Here is a 23216-nt window from a genome sequence, read left to right on the forward strand (position 1 = left end):
TAAGTGTACATGCCCAAACCCACCTCCCCAAATTCCCTGAAACTAGTCTGAACAAAGGTAAAGAAAGATACAATCAAAGTTAACTCATGATTCATACGCTTCAAGCCTAGGTAGTTAACAGTGGACAATTATCAATGGGCCTGTGGTCATACCCCAATAAGCATAATAAAATTTATGATTTTATTCTGTTACAGAGATAATTAGGGTATTCTTTTAGGCAACAGAGAGTCTAGGTACGAGCCCTGGGGCTCTTCCTTCCGGGGGCCTGGTTTTCCAGCTGGTGTGTCGTTTTCATAGATATTGGGCATAGAGCTCAAAGTCCACAGTCTGGCCCAACGTGGAGTCCTGCTTTCAAGATGGAGCCTCTTCTGTCTGTTTCCTCCTTCATTCCCCGCTCCTGATGCTCTTAACTCATAGTATGAGCATCATTCATAGGGATATATTGCACCCTGACTCTCCGACCTCCAATTTGGGAGAATGACATCAACCTTTGGGTTACGAAGTTCATAATACGTTGTAAAATAGAGGGTCCACAAAGCAGATCAAGGCAACTATAACAATGGTAAATATAGTTTTCCACCAATCACCCTTCACCCTTTTTGGACTGAAGTCCATAAAGGAAGATTATCATCAGACATAACTTTTACCTGACCTTTCATGTCATCTAGGGTGGCTGATATATAGCCAGATAAATCAGGAATATATACACAACGTTCAACTTTCAACTTTAATTATAGCACAGGTCCCTCTTTGTACTGAAACTATGGTTAGTCTCAGGATGATACCAGCGAGTCCTTGTAGCAGCAGTTGATTGTAGAGCTTCATCTCTTTTTCTTCTTTAAGATGATCTTGGTTTCACGGGATCAGTGGGGCCCTTTGTGCAGTCCACTCAGCGTCCTCTGGGTCTGTGTGGTATGCTCTCTCCACCCTCATGTGGTCGATCCAGGGGGTGACACCCGCAACTTTAACTGCAGTAGGGCTGCTTAGAACAACAGTATACGGACCCTTCCAGTGTGGGGCCAAGGAGTCGTGTGTCCAGTCCTTGACCATACCTGATCCCCGGGCACAAACTCGTGAATCTGTTCCCCAAGGGGGAATGGCACCCTTTCTTGTACAAACTTAGTTACCTGATTTACTCCCTGACCCAGTTGTTCCATCTGCTATGAAATCTCATCTCCCCTTACCTGAGGCAAATTTGTTGACACCTGTTTTATTATGGGAGGGGGCCTCCCATACACAATTTTGTTTGGAGAAGAGCCATGGGTCTGTGGGGTCATCCTGAGTCTGAGCAGGGCTGTCGGAAACCCGTCCCCCCCACAGCCAGTCTCTGTGATCCTCTTGGAGAGTCTCTTTATGTGCCCGGTTGGTTCCTTCCACCATCCTAGAACTCGGGGGCCTATATGCTGTCTGTAATTTCCACTTGATGTTTAAAATTTTGTTATACTAAATCAGCTACAAAAGCCGGGCCATTGTCCGATCCAGTGCTGGTAGGAAATCCAAATCTGGGAACTATCTCCCTAAGCAGGTACCAGGCCAATTTTGATGCTCTTTCCATCCAGGTAGGAAAAGCTTCCACCCATCCCAAGAATGTACATACCCTGACATATGTACAGTAGTGTCGGTGAGGTTTCCTTTCAGTGAAGTCCACTTCCAGGTGTTCAAAGGGCAGCGTGCCTTTTACCTGAATCCCTGGAGGTTTCTGTCTGTGCCGAGAGGCAGCATTGACCTGTGAGCAGGCAGTGCAGTTCTGAGATTCTGTCCTGCCTAGGGAAGAGAGGTGGGGAACCAAGAAATATTTTTGATTAGTTCTTCCAGTTTATCATGGCCTAGATGGGTCGCTTGGTGTGTTTGGCTTACCAGAGTGGGTGCCATCTCCTCCGGTACCAATAATTTGCCACTTGGCAATTCCCACCATCCCTTTTCAGTCTTGATGGCCCCTTCCACTTTGGCTAGTTGGTTTTGGGCTTCAGTGTATTTTGGAGAGTCTAGCATTAGCTCAGGGAGCTCAGCCAATAGGAGAGCTTTAATAGGGGCTTCACTTGTCACCCCCAAGCCCTCGGCTGCTTGCTTAGCGGTCTTATCTGCCAGTCTGTTCCCTGAGCCCGGGGGGTATCCTCTTTTTGATGTCCTCAGCAGTGTATGACAGCAACCCTTTCTGGTTTCCAGGCAGCATCTGTTAGGGTCTTAATTTCTTCCTTATTTTTAGTATCTTTTTCACTAGCTGTCAAAGGCCTCTCTCCTTATACAGAGCCCTGTAGTGTGGCAGAAGCATACCTGGAGTCTGTGTAAGTGTTTGTCTTCTTACCTTCTGACACCTGGAGGGCCTGGATTAGAGCATATAGTTAGGCCTGTTTAGCGGACCAGTGTGATGGCAGAGAGCTAGCCTCAACGATGGTTTCTTCCATGACTACTGCGCATCCCGACAGTGATTGTCCTCGTTTCACCAGGCTGGTGCCATTGGTGTATGGGACCGAATCTGGGTCCGGGATTGGCTGGTCTCTCAAGTCAGGTCTGCTGGCATATTTCCTTGCAATCCTGTGAGGGCCCGCCTTCTCCCACAAGAAAGAGAGTGGCCAGATTCAGGGCCTGACAAGGGGGTTCTCACATAACAGTCCCTGTGTTGAGTAATCCGGGATGTTGACAGCCATTTATGGGGGTCCCCTCGCAGGAGAGTGTTGACCTCATGTGGGACTTTTACGAACAAATCTTGGCCCAAAGTCAGCTTGGTTGCCTCCCGGACCAGTAAGGCAACTGCAGCAACTGCCCGTAAGCATCCCAGCCACCCAGTGGCAACATTGTCCAGCTGATTAGAGCTAAGTCGCTGGTCTGTCCAATGTCCCCATAATCTGGGACAACACTCCCATCGCCTCCTTGTCCTTCTCACGTAAAGAGTCACATACGTGTCCTTTCACATAAAGAGTAAACGGCTTAGCAAGGTCTGGCAGGCCTAAGGCGGGTGCTGACATAATTGCACCGGGTTTGAGTTCTACTACCAGTGGGGCTTGTTTTGCAAGCCTGGGGGTGGGGGTGGGGGGCGCTTCCGCCCAGACCTCAGGGAATTGTTGAGTTAACTCTCTCTCTTGACTGTTTAGCCCTTCCAGTTTCCTTGCCGGAAGATTGTGCAACCTCCATTCATCTTGAGGGGTTACCGAGAGGAAGAGTGGTTGAGCCCACTCGAACAGTGGGTCTTTCGTGGGGAGAAACGTCACTTGTGCCCCCAATTTAGACAGCAAGTCTCTTCCTAACAAAGGTACTGGGCGTTCAGGGATGTATAAAATTTCATGAGTCACTTGCGTCCCCCCATCTGACATTTTCAGGGTAGGCTAGAGACACAAAGGCTGCATTTATCACCATCTGAGACCCAGCAGCCTCTGGCTGGGTCTACTGGCGTATAAAGTCTGCAGGCCCCGCACAGTCTTTCGCAGAACTCTGACAGTGATTCGCGTTCCCTTTGATCACTTCGGAGGGTTTTGCCATACTCATAGGTTTTTCGGGCCCCGTCTTGAGGCCTTGTAAAACAGCCACCCGATATCTTTCCAGGTGGCTCCTCCCTTCCTCTTTGTTAGAGTCCCTATCTGGCCTCTCATCGGGGGGTGGCTAGTTCTGCCCAAGCTGCGGGTTTGCAGTACCCTCTGGTGCCATTTCTCTGAACCGTTTCCTGGCCTCAGTTAGGATCCTCTGTCTTTCCAAAGCGTGAAAAGGGAGACCAGCAGTTGGATTATGTCATCCTATGTAGGGCAGTGGGTTCAAACAATAGTCTCCACTAGCCTAATCCTGGCTGTGGCTCCCCCGAGTAGGGTGGAGCGTGTCTCTGCCAGTTTAATATATCCGTAGAGGAAAATGGCTGATGATAACAGGCTACAGGAGCTGATGGTAGTGCCCACATGCGTCCTGACCCGGAGGCTGCTGTAGCTCTCTGAGGGGCATCTGTAGTGGGGTTCTTTCCCCCTGTTCCTTGGTGGAGCACAGCTTCTGTCTAATTGCTGTGTTTTCTTCCCCCTTCCCATCGGTACTCACCGGGAGAGGTGGGTACGATCTAAGAGGTCCAGCTGAGGTGGAATTCTGGGGGCGTTGACCAGAGGTCTCCATTGCTGGAATTGGAGCCTGCCGAAACGGCGGCTCTACAAGCTCCGGGAGAGCTGGTGGAAGAGCAGCGGCTGCTGCAGGAACTTCACCTGGCCCTGGATCGGGCATTAAGGCGAGCTCCGGTCCTGGTGGAGCACTGGGAGGCAGGCGCGTCATTATCCAGTATGGGGGAGGGGTCAGGTCATCCCCGTCCAAATCCTGTAGAATTTCCTTTTTTATCATCAGTCAATTATTGTGCCATTAATATTTTTCCCTGTTCCTTCTGGATATAGAACCTTGTCCAAGTAGGAGGGTGTCGAGCTAACCCGAGCCATGAGTCAATATATGGATATTGATCCAGGTGTCCTAGCTCTCCTGTGACTACTGTATAGACTGCTTCCACTATTTTTGAGTTCATGGTGTTCTCTGGTCGCCATCCTACACCCATAGGGGGCTGTTTGACCTCACAGAGTATGTGGAGGCACTTAGGCTTCATCTTCACCCCATAGTCTCCTCCTAATCCCTTCTTTAAATTTTTAATCATGCACTCCAATACAGTTGCCTTAGCTTCACTTCCCCCCATCTTGCTTACCTTCTCGGACCTTCTTCTACTTTTTCTTTTTGTTCTGTCTACGAAGTTCTCAGTACCCTATGTACTTCTGATATTTCCACTCAATGACACTTAAATTGCCATTCTGCCTCCTTCCTAATTGGGGTGAGAAGAGCCTTACCTGCCAGATCCCAGAGGGAGAAGGGGGATTGGCGTGTCTTCACCTGCTGGTCAGCACAGCTGAACCAAAATACCACATGGTCCAAGACTCTTTCTCCCTTAAAGTCCGTTCTGCCTTGGTGGGCTTGATCAGGTGCAGATGAAAATACAGATGGGTTGAATATCCCATGTCCCAGGCCATCTCCGGAAAAGCCAATTCATACTCACTTATGTATCCCCCACCTTCTAGCCTGACAATTCCGAGGGGGTCAAGAATTTCACAGCAGACGGGAGACCTCCTTGGGGAGGGCAGAATACGAGCATACAAGGACCAGTTTCCTATCCTAAACATCCCCTGGTGATCGCTGGTAATAATTTTCCCTGAGACGGTGTGGACACACCTCCTAAATGACCTTCACAGATTCCCTTCCTAAGCCCTAGCATGCTCATCGACCTGTGTACCAAGCAATCGTTGCCACCTGCCTATTCCAGGCTCCTGTGGGTCTGTGGCCCCTTCTAATCCCTCCCAGGGGGGTGATCAGGCCCCCTCTTCCACCCTACCGGGTGGGTTCCTCCTCACCTGAGCGCTCAGTTCCCCTGCTGCCGTCCACTACCTGCTAACGTGAAAGGTCCAGGCATTGAGAAGCAGAATCCTTCCAGAAGGGCGAAGCACCTTCCCCCCTCTAGAAGATTCGAGCTGCAAGGCCTCGGAGTAGTCCCAAATGGGACTTGTCTCCTCAAAGTGAGGAGTTTCCCGGCCAATGCACCAAATGTTATAGCCACGCGTTCTGGGAAACAAACTCACTCAGAAGGACAATGCAGATAGAGGGGTGCAGTTGATTACACTGGTGGGCCCAAGCCAGTCTCCTCTTAGCTACGGACCCTGACCAGTTTTTCTGAAAACCTTATATACCTTAAGTGTACGTGCCCAAACCCACCTCCCCAAATTCCCTGAAACTAGTCTGAACAAAGGTAAAGAAAGATACAATCAAAGTTAACTCATGATTCATACGCTTCAAGCCTAGGTATTTAACAGTGGACAATTATCAATAGGCCTGTGGTCATACCCAACAAGCATAATAGAATTTATGATTCTATTTGGTCACACAGATAACTAGGGTATTCTTTTGGGCAACAGAGAGTCTAGTTACGATCCCTGGGACTCTTCTCTCCAGGGGACCTGGTTTTCCAGCTGGTATGTCGTTTCCATAGATACTGGGCATAGAGCTCAAAATCCACAGTCTGGCCCAACGTGGAGTCCTGCTTTCAAGATGGAGCCTCTTCTCTCTGTTTCCTCCTTCAATGCAAATCAGTCCATCAGTTTTAAAATGCAGTTATATCCAGTGAGAGAGAGAGTAGAGAACTACAGAATTCAGAAAGCACAGATGATGAGCAGGCTGGACTAGTGCCCAAGACCACCATCACTCAAGGGCTTAGCAATATTAATCAAGAGCCATCATCTCTGGTTGCCTTGAAACTGTAATTGAAAATAAGTAAAGAAGAAATAGCTAGGACATGGAAGCAACCTAGACATCCATAGACAGATGAATGGATAAAAAAGTTGTGGTACATATACAGTGGAATATTACTCCGCCATAAAAAGGAACACATTTGACTCAGTTCTAATGAGTTGGATAAACTTAGACCCTATGGTTTTTCCATGGTCATGTATGGGTGTGACAGTTGGACCATAAAGAAAGCTGAGCACCGAAGAATTGATGCTTTTGAACTGTGGTGTTGGAAAACTCTTGAGAGTCCCTTGGACTGCAAGGAGATCCAACCAGTCCATCCTAAAGGAGATCAGTCCTGGGTGTTCATTGGAAGGACTGATGCTGAAGCTGAAACTCTAATACTTTGGCCACCTCATGCAAAGAGTTGACTCATTGGAAAAGACCCTGATGCTGGGAGGGGTTGGGGGCAGGAGGAGAAGGGGATGATAGAGGATGAGACGGTTAGATGGCATCACTGCCTCGATGAACATGAGTTTGAGTAAACTCCGGGAGTTGGTGATGGACAGGGAGGCCTGGCATGCTGTGATTCATGGGGTCGCAAAGAGTCGGACACGACTGAGCGACTGAACTGAACTGAACTGAACTGAGACCCTATTGTACAGAGTGAGGTTAAGTCAGAAAGAGAAAGACAAATATGTACACATATATATGGAATCTAGAAAGATGGTGCTGACGAACCTATCTGCAGGGCAGCAGTGGAGATGCAGACATAGAGAACAGACTTGTGGACACAGGATGGGAAGGAGAGGTTGGGGCGAATGGAGAGAGCACTGAGGCATATATGTTCCCATGAGTAAAATGAGATAGCCCGTGGAAATTTGCTGTGTGACACCGGGAGCTCAAATCCAGGGCTCTGGGACAACTTAGAGGGGTGCGGTGGAGTGGGAGGTGGGACAGAGGTTCAAGAGGGAGGGAATATACACATCCCAATAACTGATCCGTGTTGATATGTGGCAGAAACCAACACAATATTGTAAAGCAATTATCCTCCAATTAAAAATAATTTTTTAAGTTAAAAAAGAAAATAAAAGCTATATGAACAAAGCTGTTCACAGCAGCCTTTACTTATAGTTATCAAAATCTGAAAGTAACCCAAATATCTAGCAATCGATTTGGGCACATTTACTTAATAGAATATTTGGAAGCCACTAAGAATGTTAAATGTGTAAAAAACATGAACAGTTTTTGATGAAATAATAGATGAAAAAATAGAACTCAAAATTGTCTGCCCACCCTGTCCAAAGCAATGGGAAAATGGAAGATGAGATGGGAACAAACAATCAATCAAGTCCTGGTATTGTCAGTGAATCAGACAATGACAGACCTCCCCCGGGTGTCCACCTCAGCTGCTAGGTGGGGATTTGAACCAGAAAGCACAGATGGCCCCCACCGGAAGCCCCTGGGGCACAAAATTAAAATGCAGGTTCTAGACCAAATCAGGTTGGGGCCCAGACATTTGCATTTTTAACACTCCGTGAGGGTGTGATTCTTATAAACACTCAAGTTGGGGACATGGATTACTAAATTATTTCCAAGTAGTTTTGGGTTGCTAGATTCAGAGTTTCTACAGGCTTACACAGTCAAGTGTGGCTAAACAGAGGTGAATCAGATTTCTGCATCACGGCTCCAGTGTGGTCCCTCTGGGGGACAGGCAGGAGTGGGGGGGCTCTGGCAAGCCTGGATCTTTGCCTGGGCTTGTCCTTCTGCGAAGGATCCCTGCCTTTGCCAGAGTGGGTGTGACCACACCGCGTCTCCAGCTGGAGCCTGTGTGCACGATGCCACGCTGGTCCTCACTAATGTTTGGCCTTCACCCTTTCTCCTGCCCCCCAGAGAAGTCATCCGGACCCTCCCTACCCTGGAATCTCTGCAGAGGCTGTTTGACCAGCAGCTCTCCCCCGGCCTGCGTCCGCGGCCTCAGGTAAAGACGGTGGGAGCTGATGAAACAGGTGCGGGAGGGGGCTGGGAGGGACGGTGGATGGGGAGGTGGGGAGAAGAGGTAACCAATGTCCCAGGGACTTTGTTGGACCCCCACCTCTAAAGCGAAGGAACTTCAGGATCCGGCCCCTCAGTAAGGTTTATGCCTCCTGCCCCCACTGAATTTTGGTTTGAGGAACTGCCAGCAAAACTCCTTATTAGTGCTGAATAAAGGAGACAAGGCAAGGCCTTTTCTCATCAGAAACTGACAAAAACTGGAGGTACCTAATGGTTTGGTCCCGCCTCTTACCCCCAGGAAGAGCAGGTGAAGGTGGGCCCCCTGAGACACAGACACAGACCCACACACACATACACATACACACACACACTGGGAGCCAAAGCCTGCGAAGTTGTCTGTGTCACAGAAAGTGTCCCCAACAAAGCTAAAAACAGAATTAATGTGTTTTAAAAAGCAAACCCTGCCACACATGATTATGTAAAAGCAACCAAATTTTTAAATGGGGAGAGGATTTTAAAAGGCTGTTTTACTAAAGAGGGACTGGGAATCGCCAGGATACCCTTGAAGAGATGTTAGTAACACCTCATTAGTAGCCAAAAATGAGTTGGAAAGCAGGGAGACCTCTGCTTGCCTTTCCAATGGGCAAATTTGATTGGTGAAGTCAGGACTTGGCTCCAACACAGGGGTCAGGACTCACGGGTTCATCGCTTACAGTTGTGAGTGCAAATGGGTTTTTGAAATGCAATTTAGCCGTTTGCATGAAAATGTTAAATGCCCAGCATCTTGCAATCAAGCCAGCTACCTCTAGGCAGCTGCCTTAGGGCCTACACATTTGCACAGATGTTGGCAAAGGTGTTTAGTGTAGCTTTGTCTCTAAAAGCAAGAAGTGGGATGCAGAATTCTGAACTAAGGTGGATGCATTGATATAGAAAGATCTTCAAGGTATACCGTTGGGTGGAAAAAGCAAACGTTTGAACCATAAATAAACTAGGGTGTAAGTCTACACATGAAAACTGTACCAAGTGTGTTTATACCCAAAAGGCTACTCTGGTCACCGCAAGGAGGGGATGGAATGGAGTTGAAGCGACCTGGGTTACGTTTGCCCAGAAGGTTTTTTGGAGTTTTTTTTTTTTTTTTTTTTTACTGAGAAACTGTTTTTTTATTCTGTTTGTACAACTTAAAAATTCAAGGTGGGGAGGGAGGGGAACAAGCAAATGTAATTTTGCTTTCATCAAGTGAATGATGGGTTCGTTTCCGGGAAAGTAAAAGCGAATCTAGACAAAACAGGAGCCCTACCAGACACTAAAATTTAAATAGTTTGACTCTAAGAACATACACCCAAACCTTTGAAGTCGATTAGAAGAGGGAGAAGTTTCCAGATAACCTAAGAGCAGTCATGCCCCAGCATCTGCGCTGCATGCCACGACCAGCGTGTTTGCATTCGGCGGCAGAGGTCAGAGTAGCGACAGGATGGGGGTGACATCAGGATGTAGAGAAAGGGTTCTGGTTACCACCCTTCTGTCTGAGACCCTGACTTGAAAAAGCAGAGACTGTGTTGATGCCTTCAGAAGTTTCACAAATGGAAAAGGGAGTTCCGAGGCCACCCAGGGTAGAGGAAAGAACCCTGACCTGTGCATCAGAAACATCCGAGTTCCATAGATGACTCTGCCCCCACCCTTACTTTCCTCATCTGTGAAATGGGCATAGTTATATCTGCCACTGCAGGGTTATGTGAGGGAGTAAGTGAAACTGCCTGGGTGGCATAATCTGGAGGTGGCAGCCTCTCACCAGCATGGGGCCCTTTCCCTTAGGTCGGCAAGACAAGATGGGGACCCCTGCATGGAGTGTATCTGAGAAACTGCTGGGAGGTGCAAAGTGCAGCATTAGCAAAATGTGAGGTTTAGGGAGAGCCCTGGGTCTGCCCTATGTGAGAATGGAGACTTGTTAACCTTGGAACCCACATCCTCTGAAGTGCAACTGAAAAGCTCAGTGAAATAACTGGGTCAACTTCCATAAAGCCAGGGGTGGCACTCAGACCAGTTCACCCACATTGAGGCTGAGTTGTGAATTTTGACCTCAACCTCAACGCTAGTGACGTTTGGGGCAGGTCATTTTCTGTCGTGGGGGACTGTTCTGTGCAGTGTAGGATGTTAACACATCCTGGCCTCTACCCACTAGATGTCCTTAGCATCCCCCAATTTTGGCAACCCCAAAATGTTCCAGACCTTGTCAGATGTCCCCAGAGGTCAAGAGCCCCACTAGCTGAGACCCAGTGACCCAAATCTCAGGTCAACACCAGCAGTGTGACCTTGGACAACTGACTCACCACTCTGACTCAATGTCCCCATCTGAAAACCAAGGACTGGAAAAGTCAATAGATGAGCACAAATATCTTAAACATGCCAGGCAGAGTGTACCCACCGTCTCATGGTCATGTGCATTCAGTTCAGTTCACTTGCTCAGTAGTGTCCGACTCTTTGCAACTCCATGAACTGCAGCATGCCAGGCTTCCCTGTCCATCATCAGCTCCCAGAGCTCGCTCAGACTCATATCCATTGAGTTGGTGATGCCATCCAGCCATCTCATCCTCTGTCGTCCCCTTCTTCTCCTGCTTTCAATCTTTCCCAGCATCAGGGTCTTTTCCAATGAGTCAGCTCTTCACATCAGGTGGCCAAAGTATTGGAGTTTCAGTTTCAGCATCAGTCCTTTCAATGAAAGTTCAGGACTGATTTCCATTAGGATGGACTGGTTGGATCTCCTTGCAGTCCAAGGGACTCTCGAGTCTTCTCCAACACCACAGTTCAAAAGCATCAATTCTTCTCCACTCAGTTTTCTTTATAGTTCAACTCTCACATCCATACATGACCACTGGAAAAACCATAGCTTTGACTAGATGAAATTTTGTTGGCAAAGTAATGTCTCTGCTTTTTAATATGCTGTCTAGGTTGGTCATAACTTTTCTTCTAAGGAGGTTTATGTCTTTTGATTTCATGGCTACAGTCACCATCTGCACTGATTTTGGAGCCCCCCAAAATAAAGTCTGTCACTGTTTCCATTGTTTCCCCATCTATTTGCCATGAAGTGATGGGACCAGATGCCATGATCTTAGTTTTCTGAATGTTGAGTTTTAAGCCAATTTTTTCACTCTTCTCTTTCACTTTCATCAAGAGGCTCTTTAGTTCTTCGCCTTCTGCCATAAGGGTGGTGTCATCTGCATGTCTGAGGTTATTGATATTTCTCCCGGCAGTGCTTGTGCTTCCTCCAGCCCAGCATTTCACACGATGTACTCTGTACATAAGTTAAATAAGCAGGGTGACAATATACAGCCTTGACGTACTCCTTTCCAGATTTGGAACCAGTCTGTTGTTCTATGTCCAGTTCTAACTGTTGCTTCTTGACCTGCATACAGATTTCTCAGGAGGCAGGTCAGGTTGCCTGGTATTCCTCTCTCTTGAAGAATCTTCCAGTTTGTTGTAATCCACACAGTCAAAGGCTTTAGCATAGTCAATAAAGTAGAAGTAGATGTTTTTCTGGAACTCTCTTGCTTTTTCAGTGATCCAGTGGATGTTGGCAATTTGATCCCTGGTTCCTCTGCCTTTTCTAAATCCAGTTTGAACATCTGGAAGTTCACAGTTCACGTACTGTTGTGCAGTCTTCTACCTAGCAAGGTAGTACAGGAAAACTCCAGCTTTCTTGAATACCTTTTGTTCCAAGAACTGACCCCACTTTGTCAGTAGCTATATTTCTACTTTGTACATCTTTGCCCCAAAAGACACAGATTCCAAAAGAGAGTGGGGAAGACACCATCCTACCACCAGGTGATGAAGACCATGGTAAAGATCCAGAGTGTCTGGGGCGGGGGAGGAGGGGGCTTGAATCTGCTTATCTTCTCGACTCTTTTCGAGAAAAACACCCCTAAAACAAGGGATCCTGTACTGTCTCACCTGCTCTCCTGCTCCATCCTTACCTGCATCCCAGCTCCACTCCAGCAAGCCCTTCCCTCGATCAATAATAACTGTAGACTGATTGGGAGCTTTATCAAGGAGCAAGGGCCAAACCAGAAAGAATTACAGAAAGTTTTGACAAATATTAACTGCCACGATGATGGTGGTGATGGTTGTGGTGGGGGGTGGTTGTCGTGGCCATGCTGCTGATGTTAGCGGTGATAACGGTCAGTGATGGCAGAAGGCGTGTTCTGAAGTGGCTGGTGGGCGACTTCCCTGGTAGTCCAATGGCTAAGACTCCACACTCCTATTCCCAATGTCAATCCCTGGTCCCGGAACTAGATCCCGCCTGCCGCAACTAAGCATTCTCATGCTGCAACTAAAATATCCCGCAGGCTGCAACTAAAGATCCCACATACCGCAACTAATACCCAGTGCAGCCAAATAAATAAATAAAAATAGTTTTAAAAGATAAAGTGGTCAATGGAAAAAAGTGAAAGTGTTAGTTGCTCAGTCGTGTCTGATTCTTTGTGACCCTAGGGACTGTAACCCGCCAGGCTCCTCTGTCCATGGGGTTCTCCAGGCAAGAATACTGGAGTGGGTAGCCATTCCCTTCTCCGCGGGAAATTGAGGTCAGATGTCTGTGTGACCTGGCTGACTTATTGGGGGGTGGGGCGTGGTAAAGGGGCAGCGCCTGGTTGGTGATCACCCTCATTCTACCCTGCTTAGTGTTTGGAATAGTCCAGTCTGGTTTTCTTGTCCTTCTGGAGGGTGGGGATGGTGCCCTTTCAGCTCTATACCTCCAGCACCTTGGCACCGTGTCTGGCACAGAATTGAGGCTTTGTAAATATTTCTTCAATGAGTAAATGTTCGAGACTGTGGTCCTGGTGCCAAGAAGACATGGTTTCACATCCTGCCGTGCCTTTACTAGCTGTGTGACTTCCGACATGTAATGTCAGCTCTCTGAGCCTCACGCATGCAGTGAACAACTTGACTGAGCATCTCTGCTGGCCAAGGCCCCAGGTCACAGCACTGGACACGGTTCTCCCGGCCCCAGTCCTCACAGAGGTTACGTGCTAGCAGGGGAAACAGACAACAAACAAACTGACAATCAATATGATGGTGATCTAGCAGAGATGTCTTTGGCTCGGGTGGTCAGGGAAGACCTCTCTGTGACTCTGAGACCTGAATGGCAAGGCAGTGGCCTCCCCTGGTAACATTTATGTTTCTAGGATTCCTTAGGAAGTGTGGCTCCAGGCCATGGGCAGATCAGAAGGTCAGAGGGGTGTGGCTGGGGCTCAGGAGGGGGTCACACCGAGTCCTTAAGGGTTTGGATCATTGTTTTCTCCTGGTGGTGGTTGAGGGGGTTTGGAGCAGGGCCTGGCTGTTTTGGAAGTCCTGCAGCGGCGCTGATAGATGTAGTACACATAGGAGGGTGGAAATGTTGTGATCCGGGACAGACCTTGAGTTTTGTTTCTGCAACCGAATAGAGGTGGTGAGAAGCCCTGGGAAAGTAGCAGGTTTCGAGGGAAGAGGAAAGGAAGGCATGCTTTTTGGTCATGATAATTTTGAGATGACTGTACATATCATATCCCTGATTTCCTTACCTGCAAAGAGGGATAGTAATCCTACTTGTGGGGTTGTTGGTGGGGAAACCAGGATGAAGCCTAAAATCGGAACCTGAAAATAATTTCAGGCTAATCTCTTGTCCAGTAGCATGCCTGTCTTTGTTTCCTGGTTCAACTCATTTTGGTGAAAGGTACCAAATGGTTGCCTCTTTAACAAAAACACGCAAGCTCATCTGACAGCACCCGCTTCAGCAAGGATGTACAGTCCAGCCATTTGGGAACACGTTTGACATCACCTCGTAACCTCTGACCCCAGCAGTTCCTCCCCTAGCCTGTCCCTCGGCCCAGAGATGCTTTGGAAGTGTATTTTTAGGCTCAGCCTGATGCCTCTCACAGCTGGCCCTCAGCATCCCGTCCTTATCTGCTCTTTTTCTCGCGTCCCAGGTTCCTGGCGAGGCCAGTCCCATCAACATGGTGGCCAAGCTCAGTCAACTGACAAGTCTTCTGTCCTCTATTGAAGATAAGGTGTGTGTGTGGGGGGGTGGAATCCTGCTGCTTCCCTGGGCTTCTCTGTGGCCCCCTCTTCCCTTGGAGAATGCCCAGGTGTCCCCGTGACCCTGTCCCAGCCCGGGCTGCCTTCTCATCGCCTCCCAACCTGAGACCCCACGCGTTTCTGCCCACAGGTCAAGGCCTTGCTGCACGAGGGTCCGGAGTCTCCCCACCGGCGCTCGCTCATCCCGCCGGTCACCTTTGAGGTTCGTGTCCGTGGACTTGCACTTCACACGTGGGGGGTTGGCCGGCCTTCTGGTCCCAGTGGAAGGAGGATTCCAGGTTCAGCAGGGAGCCCGATGGCTGACTGAGATTGGAATTCAGCAGAACCAACTCCCTGGAAAGATGAGGAAACGTTAGGATGGGTACCCCGGTGAATCTGTAGAGCCTTCTAAATGGGGCAGATCCCATGGGAAGAGCTTCTCATTGATCCAAGATACCAAAACTTCATCCTTCTCCAAGTGGGGGCAGTGAGAGTCATCAAACAGGCGGGCCCCTGGACAGGCTGCAAAATAGTGCCTCAAGGTGGGGGTTAGGGGAAGAAAAGGGATTCCTATGATTTCCCTGAAAGTGACTGAGTTAGACTCTCTGGGCCCAGAAATTTGCTTTTCTTGTATTCCCCCGACATTGTGGAGAGTCTCGTCCTGCCCTGGTTTCATGTTCAGAAACAGGATGGGATGCCCACCCCCATGTCCTTCTGAGCCCTGATGAAAATTCTGTATTAAGATGTATTTCTGGGACTTTCCTAGTGGTCCTGTGGTTAAGACTCTGCGCTTATACGGAAGGGGTGAGGCTTCCACCCCTGGTTGGGGAGCTAAGATTCCACATGTGTGTGTACACATGTCTGCTTGGTGCTATCTGACGCTTTGGGACCCCGTGGACTGTAGCCCACCAGGCTCCTGTGTCCATGACATTTCCCAGGCAAGAATACTGGAGTGGGTTGCCATTCCCTTCTCCAGGGGATCTTCCCGACCCAGGGATCAAACCCAGGTCTCCTGCATTGCAGGAAGATTCTTTACTGTCTGAACTACCAGGGAAGCCCAGATCCACATACCTCATGGTAAAAATAATAATAATAAAATAAAAGCAAAATGTACAGAGACAAGGGATGCTGCTTATAGTTGAAAGGGAAAAAAGAAGGTACATGTCCATCTTCTGAGTGCCTAGACAATTTTCTTCCTAATTGTTATCAGTAATAAGTTCACATATTGGTTGTAACAAGGCCTGGGAGCTTCAACCTATTATAAAATCCTCTGTGGAAGGAGATGACTCATCAGATTTCTGAGTGTTGTCAGATTAAACAGCAAATAAAGCATCTTCTAGTAGCTCATCTGTCTCCTCCACCAGACCTGTTGGCAGAACAGCTGATGTGCACACAGCAGACAAGCTGGGCTCCTTCCACATTTCAGCGATTCTCAGGAGCTGCCAGCGAAAACTCCCTCTGGGGCAAAGGAGGCTCAGAAATAGAAGCCAGAGATCCCGCACGGGAGGGACACACGGCGGCCAAGGGCCTCCCGGTCACACGGACGAGGGGCTCATGGGCGGCACTGAGAAAGCACCGAGAAGGGATGACCAGCGTCTCTTCTTCCCCTTCCCTCCTCTTCCTTCTTTCCACAGGTGAAGGCAGAATCTCTGGGGATTCCTCAGAAACTGCAGCTCAAAGTTGATGTCGAGACTGGGAAACTGATCATTAAGAAGTCCAAGGACAGCTCTGAGGACAAGTTCTACACCCACAAGAAAAGTAAGGCCCCTCACGTTCGTAAAATCCTCGTTCTGCTAATATCCTTACTGTGGTCGGCTGTGAGGAGCAGGCTGTCGGGAAAGCCAGTCTTGCCGGGAGCCTTCCACCCTCTGTTGGGATCCCTCCCAGCCCCCACCCTGCCTGTGGTGACCTTCCAGCTCTCGGGCTCCCTTCTTGTGCCCCCTGCACCCTGGGACCTGCTCCAAACACTCCGCCTGCTTCCTCCCACTCTGGGGAAACCCTTGGCCCTGGGGGGCAGTTCTGCCTCCGTATGTGCTCTTCCCACTAGGAGGCGGGCTGATGTGTGTGGTCATCCTTGTGCTTGGTTCAGGCCTTGCTGACCAAATCAGGGTAGCACAGCCCTAGGGTAGCACAGACACAGTCCAGCCTGGCATTAATGTCATGGGCTCTAAATTCAAACTGGACATTCCCAGCTCCGCCAATTAGCACCTGTGTGACCTTGCACACGACCCTTAGCCTTCCTGGGCCTCAGTTTCCTCATCTGTAAAATGGGGATCATAAGGTCCCCATGAATTAATCTACATGTAAGCCTTCTTAGGAAAGCCTAGCACATAGGAGTCAACTCTGGGCAGCCGAGGCTTTGCATTTCAAACAGTCTCATCAGTAAAATGGAAAATGTTCCCACACCAAAGGCTTATGGAGAAGGTGCTATGGGCCAAGCACTGGGGATCCTAGGCAAGCAGGATAGTCAAAGACTCTGCCCACGTGGAATTTACATCCCATTGCACTGAGTGGCCAATAAGTATATCAGTAGGATGATTTCAGCTATTACTGCATGCTGGAAGCCACAGGTGATGGATGGAGAATAACTGGGGGTAGGAGGCAATTTGAGGGGCAGAGTTTGGAGTTGGCAGCCTTGTCAGTGAGGATGGAAAGTGAAAGCCAGCAGTGTGGCCAAGGTCAGGCAAAGAGAAATGCTAGAGAGAGGCTCTGGGGGGTGGGACCCCTGAAGGGCAAGTGGGCTTTGAGGGGCAACAGAGCAGAATGGTGGAAAATGCTCTGATGTGGCCCTGACATCACTGCTTGGGCTCAGAGCCTTGCCTGCCGGGGAGGGGGCAGCTCCAAGCCTCAGTTTCTCCATCTGTACAATGGGGGGGAGTCCATGTATCATCATAGCATGATACTTTCTGAGCCCCATTTCCTTACTTGATATTGGTTTATCCTCACAAGACTGACAGATTCCCCGAGACAGTAATAATCGCTGCAGACTCATCCCTTAAATAAATTTCCCCCCTAACACAACAGTTTGTGTTCTAGTTCAGGTTTTCAAACCCCTGAAGACAAAGTCCCTCTGGTCCATAAACAGTATTTTTTTAACCCTTCAGGGATTCAAAATCTGTTTAGTAGCATATAACTAGGGATGCCAGATTTAGCAAATAAAAATACAGGATACCCAGTTAAACTTAAATTTCAGATAAACAATGAAAAATTTTAGTACAAGTATGTCCCCTGCAATACTTGGAGCATACTTATAAAGCTATGCCTTTTTCTGAAAAGGAATCCCAGACATCCTGTATTTTATCTGGCAATCCCAGGCATGATCAGCATCTTTTGTTGTTAATAAAGTGGTATGAGAAGAGAAAGAACAGACAAGAAAGCAGAAAACGTCACAGGAGTTTTGTAAAGAGTAATTGTGCTTAGTTGCTCAGTCATGTCCAACTCTTGGAGACCCTATGGACTGCACCCCACCAGGCTCCTCTGCCCATGGGGTTTCTCCAGGCAAAAATACTGGAGTGGGTAGCCATTTCCTTCTCCAGGGGATCTTCCCAACCCAGGGATTGAACCCAGGTCTCCCATGTTACAGGCGGATTCTTTACCGTCTGAGCTACCAGGGAAGCCCTTGCAAAGAGTTGAAGGTAAATATTTTTTCATTAAACTTGTGTTGTAGTTATACACACATGCACATATACATAGACATTGTATACATGGGGTTACATGAAAACCCTTTTCTTGCTGTCTGGAAGTAGGGAATTCTCATCTGGTTCTGCTAGAGGCCTGGCTTGTGGGATAGATAGAATGTTCTGGAGACAGGTTCTAGTTGGAGACCATGACTGATGGCCAGAGTTGAGAAGTTGGGGAAATCCCGCCTCACTAGCCTTGCGGAGCAGGTGCCTATTGGGAGCGTGGGCTCCATGCTGTCTGCCCTCTGCTATTTAGCCCTGTGAGCTGGAGTGGCCTTGAGAGATTGTCCTGGGTCAGCACCACCTGCCCTGAAGCTCTCGCCAGCAGAGATAGCAGATGGGAGCAGGTCACGGCATGTCCCACACGGGTCTCTGGGGAACATAACACAAGCCACAGCCTCACCCCGTTGAGAAAACTGGCCTGAGCTGAGTATTCAGAGGGCAGATATTTGACCTGACAGCCAAGTCCTGCAGATTCCTCCCATTGCCCCCAGGAAACCCTAGAGCTGGACCTCCGTGGGTGGGGAGATTGTATGTTCAGCAAAAACTTGATGCCAGACACTGTGCTGGGAACAGTAGGACAGAGGATAAGAACTTGCATGGGCTCCAAGGCTAGACTGCACGGATTCAAATCTAGGCTCTGCCACTTGCTTGCTGAATTCTGTTGGCCTAGCGGCTTAACCGCTCTGTACCTCCATTTTCTCATCTGTAAAATGGGAGTAATAGTAATGTCTCATAGGCTTGTCATGAGTAGACGAGCTAATGCTTGTGAGGGTCCCTCCCTGTGCCTAACAGCAGCACTGACCCCACAGCAGAGTGTCCAGGGCCAGGGGATGGGGGTTGCCCTGTGTGCATCTGCCCTGTCCTGCAACCTGCTCCTGAGTCCCACCTGGGCTGAGGCACCAAAGTGCAAGGGATGCTCTCAGGGCCGCAAGGGGATGGAAGTCTGGGGACCAGCCCTGTGCAGAAGGTGGGATACAGCCTGGAGAAGTGGGTAGATAGAGCAGGGAGGTGTCAGAAGCCCAGCCTGCAGTCTCAGGTCAGCTGCTTGTGAGCTTCATCTAGAGCCCTCTCTAGCAAGGAATGTGCAGGTTATCTAGGACCAACCAGATTGGAACTATGAATAATGGGCTACTGCACAAAAGAAGTGTGGAGGCCCCACCCCAAATCCTGGTGGAGAGATACCTGATTGAAATTGCCAAGAACTACAGTGTGCCCTGTGAGCCTGACTCTGTGGTCATGGTAGAAGCTCCTCCTGGAGTAGAGACAGAGCAGTGTCCTCAGCTTGCTGTTCTGTCAAATGGGTATAGTAGCATCCTGTAGGGCGGCCATGAGTCTTAAGTAAACATCAAAGCACACACTGCCTAGCATCTAGCAGATGCTCAATAAAATTGACTGCTACCACCATCCCCTGGAGGAGAACACGGCCATCCACTCCGGTATCCTTGCCTGGAGAATCCCATGGACAGAGGAGCCTGGCAGGGTTGAAAAGAGTCGGACGTGACAGAAGCGACTGAGCATGAGCACCATCATCATGGTATAATTATCCCTCCAGGAAAGCTTTGAGGACGTCAGAGCTGATCGGTGAGGAGGACAGAGCAGGAAGTGAAGCCCCGAGACACTGGAGTGTGACAGGCTGTCATACTCACAGAGTTGGGGTCACAGGGCAGGGGTGGGACCGCTCCGTCCACTGCCAAGTTGGGCGGGAGAACTGGGGACTTACTGAAGGTGTGAGCAGGGAGGACTCCTGAGAGATCAGCTTAGAACACTAAGTTCCTCTTCACTGTCATGGAGACTGACTTACAACTGAAAGAGGTGGGCCCAATTTTGATAAGAGGAAACGGAAGCCTCAGATGAGTAAGGAGATTGTCAGAGAGTGCCCGCTTGCTCTAAAACACTTGAGGTTTCTGAACTGAAAGAAATGCCTGTTAGGATTCTGAGAAGCCCTGTGAATTCTTGTCAGTTAATTCAATGGACCTTTTTCTTTTGAACATCTCCTGTGAGCCAGCCCTGAGGTTAGCCCTCCCTCCAAGAATCTGTGGTTTAGGAGGGAAAGCTGACGTGAGCATGTATTACAACATGTGTCAGATGTGAGCTTAGCCCTGGAGAAGGATTGATTAGCTCTGTTGTAAGGTGGTGCAGGGACGCCTCATACCACAGAGGTGGCTCTGTCTGGGGCTTTGAAGGCTGAATAGGAGTTCAAGTATGTGGTAAGGGAGAGGACTTGAACTCAGAGAAAGGCATGTGCAAGGAATGCAGCAGGGTGTTAGGGAAATCAAATGTCACTTGTGGCCCTGGAGGGAAGACCAGCAGGGCATGGCGTCCCAGGTGTGGGCAGGGCCTTGAATGCGGAGTAAGAGTTGGAGATGTTCTCTTGGAGGCTGGGGAGCATGGACGGGTTTACCATCTGGGGGGTGAGTGTACACTTTTGTGAGTTATGGACAGTGGGAGGTGCCATGAGATCCTGGAGGGGGATAGAGCTGAGCTGAAGATGAGTGGCCCTGAGAAAACCCAGCTGGAGTCCAGAATGAATTACTGTGGTATGGGTCTGTGAGCCCTTAAAAGGGAAGCACAAATGCCCAGGGCTTGCCAGCCAGTTCTCTGGGGCCTCACCAGCCTGGCTCCTGTCTTCCCTCAGGGTCAGTGGGGCTTGGCTCATCCTCTGTCATGGCACCTGTCATGTCAGAACACAATTACCTGTTCACAAGTCCCCTGCCCCAAAGATTGGGGTCTTCCCCTCACTTGCCCTGGAATCCACAAGTCCTCGCACAGGACCTGGTTCTCAGCAGGTGTGAGCTCGGTGGTTGCGGATTGAGCACTTGTAATGTCACTTATAAATTCCTGACCCCCCTCCACCGTCAGTGTGGGCTCCACAGGGCCCAGGAGGGCAGGGGTGGGTGGTCTTTGTCCACTGCTGAATTCCCATAGTCTAGAACAGTGCTTGGCACAGAATACGTGATCAATAAACACATACCGAGTGCACGAGTGAATGAATGACTGGAGGTCAGTGAAAGGACGCAGCTCACGTGGCTGTGTGTTTAGGTGGCTTCTTTGCAGCTGGTAGTGGCGAGGCAGGGTGCCTCAGGGTCTAGGGGTTCTGGAGAAACCACATTCACGTCCACGGCTAATAATGGTGTGACCCTGAGCGAGTGACTGAACTACTCCACGCCTCCATGTTCACATCTGTGAAATGGATTCCTATAGGGCTACTGTGAGGGCCGGTGGGATCAGGCGTGTCCTTAGCAGTTTTGACACACAGTCAGATTCCAATCGTGGTTATTATTGTAAAGTGCTGCCCTCTTGGAGGAAATCTTTGGCTGCAGGTGTTGGAGCTTCCTTGCCTTGTTCTGGTCACCATGTTCATTAGTAGCTTTGGCATCAAGGTCTCTCATACCTAGGAAAGGGCAGCTGCCATGTAAGGAAATCATGTTCTCACTCACTGAGCAGCTACAACCTGCTGAGTGCTGGGGATGTGTAGCTGAGCTCACCAGGTGTGCTCTTAGCCCCGAGAGAGGTGACATCCAAGGAAGGGTCAGGGAGAGAAAGAAACGGGAGTGCACAAACCAGGAAGGCATCAGGGAGTGGTAAGCTCTCATCTGGGAACTTAAATGGGAGGACATGACAGTCATGGAGGAAATGACAAAATGCCGTTGGAGTTGACGTTGAGCATCAAGAAGATGCTGGCTATGCAAAAACCAGGGGCAGAGGCCCTTGGGCAGAGGTTTCAAGGTGTGAGGAGGCGGGGAGGCTGGAGCACAGGTGTGCAGAGATGGGGCAACAGTCCCGGGGCCTTGGCGGCCCAGGATGTTCTCTAAGTGCAGTGAGCCACCAGGGCTTAGTCACTCAGTTGTGGCCAACTCTCTGCAACCCCATGGAGTGCAGCCCGCCAGGCTTCTGTCCATGGGGATTCTCCAGGCAGAAGTACTGGAGTGGGTTGCCGTGTCCTACTCTAGGGGATCTCTCTGACCCTGGGATCAAACACAAGTCTCCCGCATTGCAGGCATTAAAGAAGTTTTAAGCAGGAGCATGGTGTGATCTGCCTTTAAAAGGAACTCTAGCTGCTGTGCTGAGAATAAGTGATGGCAGGAGGCAGGCAGACATGCAGAGACCAATTAAAGGGCTGTGACAGTAGCCAGGCAAGAAGTGGTGGTGGTTTGAGATGGGGAAAAATGGACAGACTGGGAATGTTCTGGAGGTGTGCTCAGCCACTCAGCCGTGTCCACCCCATGGACTGTGGCCTGCATCTGTCCATGGAATTCTCCAGGCAAGAATACTGGAGTAGGTAGTCATTCCTTCTCAAGAGGATCTTCCCAATCCAGGAATAGAACCCGGGCCTTCTACATTGCAGGCAGATTCTTTACCATTCTTTGCCACCATTCTTTACCACCAGGGAAACCCAAAAGTGAAAGTGTTAGTCGCTCAGTCCTGTCCAACTCTTTGTGACCCCAAAGATTGTAGCCCACCAGGCTCCTCTGTCCATGGAATTCTCCAGGCAAGAATACTAGAGTGGGTAACCATTCCTTCTCCAGGGGATCTTCCCAACCCAGGGATTGAACCTGGGTCTCCTACATTGCAGGCCAATTCTTCACTGTCTGAGCTACCAGGGAAGCCTGTGATCTACAGGTTCTGGAGGTAGACCTGCCCATACCTACTAATGGATGAGATGGAGAGGGACAAGGGGAGGAAGAACCAACAAGATTCTCTTTAACTAGGTGTGGGAACAAGTGGGCCACTTACTGAACCTGCTAACACTCACATTAGTATTAATAATACTAATTGGGACTTCCCTGATAGCTCAGTTGGTAAAGAATCTGCCTGCAATGCAGGAGACCCTGGTTCGATTCCTGGGTCAGGAAGATCCACTGGAGAAGGGATGGGGTACCCACTCCAGTATTCTTGGGCTTCCCTTGTGGTTTAGCTGGTAAAGAATCTACCTGCAATGTGGGAGACCTGGGTTTTATCCCTGGGTTGGGAAGATTTCCTGGAGAAGGGAAAGGCTACCCACTCCAGTATTCTGGCCTGGAGAATTCCGTGGACTGTATAGTCCATGGGGTCACAAAGAGTCAGACAGGACTGAGCGACTTTCACTTTAATATAATTCTGAGCCATCAAGACCTCACATCCCAGGGAAGCCACACAGTCCTGCAAGTAGATGTGAAGGAAACCAGACGTTCAGACGGAAGGAGACACAGCCTAATAGCAGCAGATTTGGAAGAGTTGGGGCATTCCAGTTGCGGTTAAGACCCATGCCATGGTACATTTACCACTGCTGAT

General features: G+C 49.3%; 1 protein-coding gene across 1 annotated transcript in view; it reads left to right on the top strand.

Moving 5' to 3' along the window:
• INPP5D (inositol polyphosphate-5-phosphatase D) overlaps positions 1 to 23216 on the top strand; it is a 149433-nt gene that overhangs the window by 77317 nt on the left and 48900 nt on the right. The window contains exons 6-9 of the mRNA XM_043876283.1: positions 8116 to 8203; positions 14175 to 14255; positions 14414 to 14485; positions 15897 to 16020. Coding sequence (XP_043732218.1) covers positions 8116 to 8203; positions 14175 to 14255; positions 14414 to 14485; positions 15897 to 16020 — 365 coding nt within the window. The remainder of the gene's footprint in view (positions 1 to 8115; positions 8204 to 14174; positions 14256 to 14413; positions 14486 to 15896; positions 16021 to 23216) is intronic.

Source organism: Cervus elaphus, chromosome 20 (genome assembly GCF_910594005.1).
Source record: "Cervus elaphus chromosome 20, mCerEla1.1, whole genome shotgun sequence".
NCBI classification, from domain to species: Eukaryota; Metazoa; Chordata; class Mammalia; order Artiodactyla; family Cervidae; genus Cervus; species Cervus elaphus.